The sequence below is a fragment of the Urtica dioica genome, chromosome 1 (genome assembly GCF_054948205.1).
Source record: "Urtica dioica subsp. dioica isolate 48M chromosome 1, U.dioica_male_clone48M_v1_H2, whole genome shotgun sequence".
Lineage (NCBI taxonomy): Eukaryota > Viridiplantae > Streptophyta > Magnoliopsida > Rosales > Urticaceae > Urtica > Urtica dioica.
Genome location: NC_142756.1, coordinates 16,349,157 through 16,360,837, shown reverse-complemented (window position 1 = coordinate 16,360,837; position 11,681 = coordinate 16,349,157). Strand labels below are relative to the sequence as shown.

The window sequence follows — 11,681 nt, the reverse complement described above, 5'->3', positions numbered from 1 at the left end:
TCATCGACTTGAAGGTGGAGAGGAGTTTCTATCAGAGCATATGTGGCGGGTTGCTCCAGAATCCAGCCCCATTCCTTGGGGTTCGAGTCCACCATGTTCACCTCGGAGACCACAGCGACGAGGAGTTCATCATCACCCTCCACGACATTGGCCTCCTTCTTCTTCTTTGGTTTCCTACAATCGGAAGCACGGTGACCTTCTTTGTCACAGTTGAAGCATTTGCCAACAAACCTTGGTTGATGCTTCTTCTTCTTGAACGTCCCTCCCTGCGCCCCAAGCTTGTGGGCGGGTTTCTTTCCCCTCGAGATCTCGCCATGTTCGACGATGTTGGCCTTCTCGGAGTGGGTCTTGAACCTCTTGTTGGAACCACGGTTGTCCTCTTCAATTCGGAGACGAACAACGAAGTCTTCAAAACTCATCTCCTTCTTGTGCTTGAGATAGTTCTTGAAGTCCTTCCACCCCGCGGGTAGTTTCTCGATGGCAGAGGCAACTTGGCATGACTCGCTAATGGTCATCCCTTCGGCATGAATCTCGTGGATGATAAGTTGCAGCTATTGGACTTGACTCACCACGGCCTTCGAATCCACTATTTGAAAATCGAGGAAGTGGCCCACGATGTACTTCTTAGAGTCCGCGTCTTCGATTTTGTATTTCCGATTCAATGAATCCCAAAGCTCTTTGGAGGAGCGTTTGGAGCTATACACATTGTACAGCGAGTCGTTGAGACTATTCATCACAGAATTCAGACACAATTAGTCGGAATCCTTCCATGCGCTAAATTCCATTAGCATATCACGATCGGTTTCGTTCTCGCGAGGAGTCGGTGGATCTTCGGTCAGGAACCGCGCAAGATCGAGCGTTGTCAAGTAGAACAACGTCTTTTGTTGCCATAGAGCTTTAAGATTGTTAGAAATAAGGCAAAAATATTTTGGATAATAGGCAGATAGCGTAAACAATAATCTACAAACAGAGGCTACAAAAATAATTTCCAAAAAACCTTCAACCAGATCCTAAGTAAGAGATGTTACAAAGTTCAAAACGTTCAGAGTATATTAACTCATACGTTTCAGGCCTTAAAGCCACAGAAACAAACGAACAAACTGCAATGTTTAATTCCCAACATAATACGCGAGTTATTTGAGGAATTAGCCCAAGGTCCAAGCCCGAGACATTCCCGAAATCCGAAACTGAGCCCGGCCCGGCCGCAGCGTGCGTGTGTGCGCGCGCGCGCGAGGGGTTAAGAGATAACACACCCACACTCTCATTTCTTGCACTTGCTTATCCTCTAAAGAAAGAGGAGAGTATATATACACTACACAACACACTTACCGAACCTATGTGAGACTCTTGAAATTCACTTCACTTACACATAAATGTGTTTATTTTCGTAATCTTTGAGCATCAATTTTTCATTCATTCTAAGTCCGTTTTCGGCAAATAAATATTCAATTTTATATCCCTCGGTATAATAAATACATAGCACTTAGAATTATACAATTCCGATGAGTTGACCCCACTAAAATTATTGTCACAAATCAACCATTATATTGGTATTAAATACAAAATATTCAAACAGTTTGTTGTGAAATGTTATCTCGTATATGTGTCGTGTGTTTTTTGGCATTGGATTGCAGTGTGGATATTGATACACCGTCTGTTTACAACTCAGATAGACTTTAAAGTCAATGTCGATATTCCCCAAAATTCGTAATAATTGTAATTACAATTTTGCATGCTAGTTCTGAAATGCATTATCACTTATAAGTATGATTCTTGCAAGAACTGCTGTTTAGTTTTAGTCAACTCCTTTTACTTCATGATGCAAGCAGTAGCAATTCGTCCTGTGCTTCATTTATTTCAAGTTATTACTGTCGTTGTTTTCTTATCCTTTATGAATAAAATTTTAATCTTCTCTGTACACGTTTTACAGAAAGGTTAGTCGTGTAAAACTGCTTATGGTATTTTTTTTCCTGTCACTATACGGTAAATAATGGATCATGTAAAACCGCTTATATGATTGTTTTATCTCTTCTATTTTTGTTAGTTGGCTGGATAACAGTTATAAAAGAAAAATTAAAATTATACAAAAAAAAAGAGAGCAATAGCGACTCTAAAGTGGTCGTTGTGTGTTTTTTTTTAGGTTAAAATATGAAGACTTGAACGACAGTTTAAAACTGTCGTCCAAGCACCTCGCCGCGGAAAAACAAGTCTTCGCCGCGTCGAGAAGCTTTTTTTTTAAGTGCTTGGACGATAGTTTATAATTGTCATCCAAGTATCTTGGACGAGAGTTAAAGAAAATAACGTCTAAACTTGGAAGACAACAGCTTGGACGACACAAAAAGACACAGTTTTTTGATGTCGTCCAAGCCATATTTTGTTGTTGTGTATGTAGTTATGATATAGTTATTTATGAATGGTTTTATTTTATCAATAATATTGTTGATTATTATGTAATTGATATGGAAATAATGGGTGGATACTAAATATAATTGATTAAGGGACTTACGAGATTCTTTAATAATTTAAATATAAAGGCAAACAATAGTTATGGTCCCCAATGCAAATCAATAAGTCTATTCTCTCCCCATCAAGAGATATACATTCAGATTTCCTCGTGTCGGAGGAGTAAGGTAATTTTGCAAAGGAAGACCACGTATCACCCGGTTCGTGTTTTGTCCGATCACCGATCATCAAAGTTATTCCGCATCAAGAGGTGATCGACGAAGGATTTAGGTATTTTTTTTAATCCTTAATAATCTTACAATGTTTTGATTATGGAAAATATTATTAGTATATAAATTTTTCATCAAGTGGTATCTTGTATTGCATTTGAGCAATTATCAAGTTTCTATTTTTTTAATGATTAAAATTCTTTTATATGAGTTTTTTTTTTTCATTCTGGAATATATGGATGTTGCAATTCTTGGATGCACGTCTTTTCTGTTGTTTTTTTTTTTATATTTTAAGAAATTCGGTAATATATGCCATAATCAGAATGATGGGTTTTTGGAATGCAATCCAAGTTAATTAACTTTCTCAACGTGTCATAATTCATATGATCTAGCCTCACATGCCATAAATTAAATGACTCAATCATATAAGCGGAAGAATTATTTTTATTGATACCATTAGCTTTGATGGCAATTACATTCATCTTGAACATGTCATTCTTAATATAGCCCCTAGCCACATACGTCCCATTTTTAGAAAGTACAATCTTTTGAGACTATAAAACCATTTTAAACCCATGGTTGCACAACATAGTCCTAGAGATGAGATTCTTCCTTATATCGGGCACATAGAGCACGTTCGTGAGCTTCAACTCTTTTCCAGAGGTCATCTTCAGAAACACGTCGCCCTTTCCCTTGAATTCAGAGGTGACAGAGTTACCCATGAACAACTTCTCTCCATTTTCCATCGACTCGAAGGTGGAGAATGAGTTTTTATAAGAGCATATGTGGCAGGTTGCTCCAGAATCCAGCCACCATTCCTTGGGTTCGAGTCCACCATGTTCACCTCAGAGACCACTGCGACGAGGAGTTCATCAATACCCTCCACGACATTGGCCTCGTTCTTCTGCTTTAGTTTCCTACAATCGGAAGCACGGTGACCTTCTTTGTCACAGTTGAAGCATTTGCCAACAAACCTTGGTTGATGCTTCTTCTTCTTGAACGTCCCTCCATGCGCCCCAAGCTTGTGGGCGAGTTTCTTTCCCCTCAAACTCTCGCCATGTTCGACGATGTTGGCCTTCTTGGAGTGGGTCTTGAACCTCTTGTCGGAACCACAGTTGTCATCTTCAATTCGGAGACGAACAACAAAGTTTTCAAAACTCATCTCCTTCGCTTGTGCTTGAGATAGTTCTTGAAGTCCTTCCACCCCGCTGGTAGTTTCTCGATGGCAGAGGCAACTTGGAATGACTCGCTAATGGTCATCCCTTCGGCGTGAATCTCGCGGATGATAAGTTGCAGCTCTTGGACTTGACTCACCACGGTCTTCGAATCCACCATTTGAAAATCGAGGAAGTGGCCCACGATGTACTTCTTAGAGTCCGCGTCTTCGGTTTTGTATTTCCGATCCAATGAATCCCAAAGCTCTTTGGAGTAGCGCTTGGAGTTATACACATTGTAAAACGAGTCATTGAGACTATTCATCATAGAATTCCGACACAAGTAGTCGGAATCCTTCCATGCGCTAAATGCCATTAGCACATCACGATCGGTTTCGTCCTCGCAAGGAGTCGGTGGATTTTCGGTCAGGAACCGCGCAAGACCGAGCGTTGTCAAGTACCCCGTGAACTTCTCGGGCTTCTCGGTCTGTATGACGGCGGGCACGCGTGCTGTGGAGCTGCTAGAACCGTTCATGGCCATCGAAGCCATTGGTTGGAGAAGACCCGCAGGTCCGTTCTCGGCCGTAGCCGCCATCGAGTCTTGAGCTAAGGTCAAAGAAATCTGACCAACCATCAAGTTTGTCGGGGTGTTCACCATGGAGGGATTCTCAGTGAGGCTCTCCTGAGCATTCACATTCTTCATGTCGTTCACGTTAGTCATTTTCTACAAAAGAAATAAACAAAAATTAGAGCCTTTAAAATACCAAATCCGGAAAAGAAACAACTTTTTATAGACTCCGAGAGCAATCTGTCTATATCATAGAGCTTTAAGATTGTTAGAAATAAGGCAAAAATATTTCGGATAATAGACAGATAGTGTAAACAATAATCTACAAACAGAGGCTACAAAAATAATTTCCAGAAAACCTTCAACCAGATCCTAAGTAAGAGATGTTACAAAGTTCAAAACGTTAAGAGTATTAACTCATACGTTTCAGGCCTTAAAGCCAGTGAAACAAATGGACAAACCGCAATGTTTAATTCCCAACATAACACACGAGTTATTTGAGGAATTAGCCCAAGGTCCAAGCCCGAGAGCAAGACATTCCCGAAACCCGAAACCGAGCCTGGCTTGGTCTAGTCCGGCGGCGGCGTGCGTGTGTATGTGTGCGCGCGCGAGAGGTTAAGAGATAACCCACCCACATTCTCTTCTTTTGCACTTGCTTATCCCCTAAAGAAAGAGGAGAGTATATATACACTACACAACACACTTACCGAACCTATGTGTGACTCTTGAACTTCACTTCACTTACACATAAATGTGTTGATTTTTGTAACCTTTGAACATCAATTTCTCATTCATTTTAGGTCCGATTTTGACAAATAAGTATTCAATTTTATATCCCTCGGTATAAGAAATACATAGCACTTGGAATTATACAATTCCGATGACTTGACCCCACTCAAATTATTGCCACAAATCAACCATTATATTGGTATTAAATACCAAATATTTCAACAGTTTGTTGTGAAATGTTATCTCGTATATGTGTCGTGTGTTTTTTGGCATTGGATTGCAGTGTGGATATTGATACACCGTCTGTTTACAACTCAGATAGACTTTAAAGTCAATGTCGATATTCCCCAAAATTCGTAATAATTGTAATTACAATTTTGCATGGTAGTTCTGAAATGCATTATCACTTATAAGTACGATTGTTGCAAGAACTGCTGTTTAGTTTTAGTCAACTCCTTTTACTTCATGATGCAAGCAGTAGCAATTCGTCCTGTGCTTCATTTATTTCAAGTTATTACTGTCGTTGTTTTCTTATCCTTTATGAATAAAATTTTAATCTTCTTTGTACACGTTTTACAGAAAGGTTAGTCGTGTAAAACTGCTTATGGTATTTTTTTTCCTGTCACTATACGGTAAATAATGGATCATGTAAAACCGCTTATATGATTGTTTTATCTCTTCTATTTTTGTTAGTTGGCTGGATAACTATTGAGATATTATGTATTTAGTGTTTCAGCAGTTTTTTAGAGAGCTTGCGTGTTGTGCAAGTCACTCACGTGTTTGGTGTCGTTTTTGTCACTTGGACAGTCGTTTAGTCGTTTCTATTCTGTTTTAGCTTCTTATCAGCGTGTGTTGCTGACTGTGCAGAGTCATGCCTAGTTGGCATGACTATACATGTCTTGTACCTGGTTTTCTTTTGTTTAATCAATCAAATCATTCTTTTCAGAGAATATTCTTTCATTCTCTTGTTTGTCTCTTTCTCCGCAATTCGCCCTAGTTTCTAGGTCTGTGAAACTCGACATGGTATCATAGCGCTGACTTTGCGCACTCCTTGTAAAATCATCTGATCGATATTTCTTCACACCGCCATGGATCCTCAGACAGAAGAATCGAAGCAAGTGGCACAATCTCAATCCAACACCGAAGGAATCGTCGCAGAAAGAACTCCAATCTAAGAGTTTTTGGTTGCCTTGCCTTTGCATCAACTCTTCACAACAGGAGGACCAAATTTGAGCCTCGAGCACGAAAGTGTGCTTTCATTGGCTATCCCTATGGTGTGAAAGGGTATAAACTCCTAGACTTAACCACTCAAGAAGTTGTTATTTCAAGGGACGTTGTCTTTCATGAAATGGTTTTCCCTTTTATTCACACTAACTATGATTCTCAGTCTCAGCTCAATGATCCCTTCAGCAAGGTTACCCCATCTAGTACTACTGACATGATCAATGTACCTGTTAGTATGCCATCTAGTGTTCATCATGATAATGCAGCTCATGATCATCAAGAGCAAGCACACCAAGAAGATGATGAAGACATCATGAAGACTACTGTTCTTGCTTAACCAGAATGCAGTTCCAACTCACAGGAAGGTGAAGAAGAACCTGCCAGAGATCAAGAGACTATTCAGCTCAGAAAGTCTTTAAGGACTACCAAACCTCCAACTTACCTTCAAGATTACCACTGTGATCTTGTTCAAGCTAACAAATTACCAACCTCACCTCATCATCTCAATCTTGTGCTCTCTTATGAGAAATTATCTCCCTCTTTTAGAGCCTTCACCTTAACTGTTGCATCTACCTTTGAACCAGAATATTATCACCAAGCAGTGAAATACAAAGAGTGGAGGTCAGCCATGGATGAGGAACTGAATGCCATGCTTGCCAACAAGACATGGTCTATTGTACCTTTACCAAAAGGAAATAAGGCAGTTGGATGCAGATGGCTATACAAGAACAAATTTCATGCCGATGGGACCCTAGCTCGAAGGAAAGCTCGATTGGTTGCAAAGGGGTACACTCAGCAAGAAGGACTTGATTATACTGAGACTTTTTCACCAGTGGCCAAATTGGTCACAGTGAAAATGCTCTTGGCCATTGCAGCGGCAAAAGACTGGAGTCTTGCTCAGATGGACGTGGATAACGCTTTCCTTAATGGAGAGCTCGATGAAGAAGTCTACATGACCCTACCCCCAGGCCTTCACACTCAGGGGGAGTCACGTGAACAACACCTCGTCTGTCGGCTCCATAAGTCTATCTATTGCCTCAAGCAGGCCTCTCGTCAATGGAACCTGAAGTTCACTGAAGTTCTCCTCGATTTTGGCTTTATTCAATCAAAAGCAGATTACTCTCTCTTCACCAGGGGCATGGACAAACAATTTGTTGCGATTGTTCTATACGTTGATGACATTGTCATAGCCTGTCCAACCCCACAGATCGTTGAAGATGTCAAGCGCTATTTGAAGACCAAGTTCAAAGTCAAAGACCTTGGTTGTCTCAAGTACTTCCTTGGACTGGAAGTAGCAAGATCAAAATCAGGCTTGTTAGTCACACAGCGACAATATTCCCTTAACATCCTCAGCGATGCAGGATTCTTGGAGTCCAAGCCTGCTAAGACACCTATGGACCCCAGACTGATTCTTAATGCCACAGATGGAGAGCCACTCGAAGATTCCACTCCATACAGGAGATTAGTTGGGAGACTTCTTTATCTCACCATCACACGTCCTGACATCATGTATGTTGTTCATCATCTCAGTCAATTCGTCTCAGCACCACGTCTACCTCACCAGCAAGCAGCTCATCACTTGTTGCGATATTTGAAGAGTCAACCTGCCCTAGGACTGTTTTACTCTGCAGCTTCATCGATACAGCTGCGAGCCTTCTCTGATGCGGACTGGGGTACATGTGCTGACACTCGAAGATCCATAACTGGCTATTGCGTTTTCTTGGGTGATTCTCTTGTTGCCTGGAAATCCAAGAAACAAGTCACAGTTTCTCGCTCCTCAGCTGAATCTGAGTATAGAGCGATGGGGTCAGCCACAAGTGAACTGTTATGGCTACAGCAAATTTTGCGTGACTTGGGGTTCAAGCAGCAAGTTCCCACTGTGCTATACTGCGATAATCAAGCAGCAATGCACATTGCATCGAATCTCACGTTTCATGAGAGAACTAAACATCTGGAAATAGATTGCCATTTCATTCGAGATCATTTCAAGAGAGGGGACTTGAAGTTGCTACATGTTCGCTCAGCTTTACAATTAGCTGACATTTTTACAAAACCCTTATCTTCTCCTATTCTGAATAGTTTGCTGAGCAAGATGGCTCTTAAAAATGTTTATTTGCCATCTTGAGGGGGAGTATTGAGATATTATGTATTTAGTGTTTCAGCAGTTGTTTAGAGAGCTTGCGTGTTGTGCAAGTCACTCACGTGTTTGGTGTCGTTTTGTCACTCGGACACTCGTTTAGTCGTTTCTATTCTGTTTTAGCTTCTTATCAGCGTGTGTTGCTGACTGTGCAGAGTCATGCCTAGTTGGCATGACTATATATGTCTTGTACCTGGTTTTCTTTTGTTTAATCAATCAAATCATTCTTTTCAGAGAATATTATTTCATTCTCTTGTTTGTCTCTTTCTCCGCAATTCGCCCTAGTTTCTAGGTCTGTGAAACTCGACAATAACAGTTATAAAAGAAAAATTAAAATTATACAAAAAAAAGAGAGCAATAGCGACTCTAAAGTGGTCGTTGTGTTTTTTTTTTAGGTTAAAATATGAAGACTTGAACGACAGTTTAAAACTGTCGTCCAAGCACCTCGCCGCGGAAAAACAAGTCTTCGCCGCGTCGATAAGCTTTTTTTTTTAAGTGCTTGGACGATAGTTTATAATTGTCATCCAAGTATCTTGGATGAGAGTTAAAAAAAATATCGTCTAAACTTGGAAGACAACAACTTGGACGACACAAAAAGACTGTCGTCCAAGCCTGGACGACAGTTTTTTGATGTCGTCCAAGCCATATTTTGTTGTTGTGTATGTAGTTATGGTATAGTTATTTATGAAATGGTTTTATTTTATCAATTAATATGGATGATTATTATGTAATTGATATGGAAATAATGGGTGGATACTAAATATAATTGATTAAGAGACTTACGAGATTCTTTAATAATTTAAATATAAAGGCAAACAATAGTTATGGTCCCCAATATTACAAATCAATAAGTCTATTCTCTCCCCATTAAGAGATATATATTCAGATTTCCTCGTGTCGGACGAGTAAGGTAATTTTGCAAAGGAATACCACGTATCACCCGGTTCGTGTTTGTCCGATCACCGATCATCAAAGTTATTCCGCATCAAGAGGTGAGAATCGACGAAGGATTCAGGTATTTCTTTTAATCCTTAATAATCTGACAATGTTTTGATTATGGAAAATACTATTAGTATATAAATTTTTCATCAAGTGGTATCTTGTATTGCATTTGAGCAATTATCAAGTTTCTCTTTGTTTTAATGATTAAAATTCTTTTATATGAGTTTTTTTTTTTTTGTCATTCTGGAATATATGGATGTTGCAATTCTTGGATACACGTCTTTTCTGTTGTTTTTTTTTTAATGATGGTATATATATATATTAAGAAATTCGTTAATATATGCCATAATCAGAATGATGGGTTTTGTTTTGTTTTATCACACCTTCGTTTGTTCCTCCACTGTATTGTTTCTCTATTTTTGCTTTTTATATATACACTTATAGCTATATGCTTTTGGTGTATAAATACATATAGTTTATTGGGAGATAGAAACAAACCAGCTGGTTAGAAATTTCATTAATTGGGCTTAATAAACCATTAAATATCAAGATTAGACCCCAATGTTTAAAAATATAAGAATATGGACTTTTGGCCTAAAATCGGACAAAAATACCCCTGATTCAAAAAACTCATATTTTTCTCTCATTTTCAAATGACTTTCATCACAATTCTTTTTCATGTTCGAATTGGTTGCGCTATGATTTTTTTTTTTTTTTTAGGAATTTGGGTATGTGTTCAATTTCGATTTTGAGAGTTTCACATTGTATTTCATCGTACAGCATCGTATCGCATCGTACGACATCGTACGGCATCGTATCGCATCGTACGACATCGTACAGCATCGTATGTGTTCAGTTTCGATTTTGAGGGTTTCACATTGTATCTCATCGTACGGCATCGTATCGCATCGTACGACATCGTACAGCATCGTACGACATCGTACGATATCGTACATTATAATGTACGATAAAATTCATACACATTATAATGTACGATATCGTACGATGTCGTACGATGTCATACGATGCGATACGATGCTGTACGATGAAATACAATGTGAAACTCTCAAAATCGAAACTGAACACATACCCAAATTCCTAAAAAAAAAAAAAAAAAAGTCATAGCGCAACCAATTCGAACATGAAAAAGAATTGTGATGAAAATCATTTGAAAATGAGAGAAAAATATGAGTTTTTTGAATCAGGGGTATTTTTGTCCGATTTTGGACCAAAAGTCCATATTCAGATATTTTAAACATTAGGGTCTAATCTTGATATTTAATGGCTTATTAAGCCGAATTAATGAAATTTCTCTTGTATAAAACAAAACCTTGAATGTTGCTCAAAGAAAAGGACTTTTGGCCTCTGGCCAGACTTCTGGAAGAATTTTTTAATTTTTTTTTATAGGTCTTGCTCGCTGTTATTTGTGGTTATGGTTTTTAAAGTGTCTTTTTTCAATTATTTGATATGGAAATAACGGGTAGAATATAATTGACTAAGGGACTTGTGAGATTCCTTAATAATTTATATATAAAAGCAAACAATGGCTATGATTCTCAATGCAAATTAATTAGTCTATTCTATATCCATCAAGAGATAGAGGTGATTTTGCAAAAGAAGATCATATATAAAAGCAAACAATGGTTATGATTCCCGATTCAAATTAATTAGTCTATTCTATCTCCATCAAGAGACAGAGGTGATTTTGCAAAAGAAGATCATGTATCACCCGGCTCGTGTTCATCCGACCACCTATCATCAAAAAAATTTCGCATCAAGTTATGATCGGTGGTCGGACGAAGATGAGTCGAGTGGACCAAGTTTTTCCGCATCAAGGAAGACCAAGTTTTTTTAATTCTTAATAATATGATTGATTGTTGATTTTTCCATCACGTTAAAGTACAATATCATGATTTATAATGAAATTAATTATTCTGGCGTCACGTTATTTGTAGTGTTTTCTTTTAAACTGTGTAAACAGATAATGAACTTTTAGTGCCATGAGTGCTATGATAAAATAGTCAACTTGGAGTTTTATTCATCGAACAGTCCCATTATATCCTTATATATATGTTGATTATTTACCATTGAGCGCTATGTTCTACTGTAGTAGAATATTAGATGACTCCATTACCTTAGCACTTAGATAATTTAGAAGTAAAATGTATTGGTTGTTCCAATACCGTAAATCCAAAATAGTCACAAAGAGATCATCAACTTTTACTGATTAACCAACATTGATAATATTGTGCAAA

General features: G+C 38.5%; 1 protein-coding gene across 1 annotated transcript; it reads right to left on the bottom strand.

The window, feature by feature from the left end:
* Positions 1-551: 551 nt before the first annotated feature.
* LOC149407532 (uncharacterized) lies at positions 552-3,834 on the bottom strand. Its single transcript, XM_089620643.1, has 3 exons — positions 3,517-3,834; positions 3,246-3,364; positions 552-726 (listed from the first exon to the last, which is right to left on the bottom strand). The coding sequence occupies exons 1-3, from the start codon at positions 3,832-3,834 to the stop codon at positions 552-554; spliced, it is 612 nt and encodes a 203-aa protein (XP_089476769.1).
* Between the last annotated feature and the right edge of the window lie 7,847 nt (positions 3,835-11,681).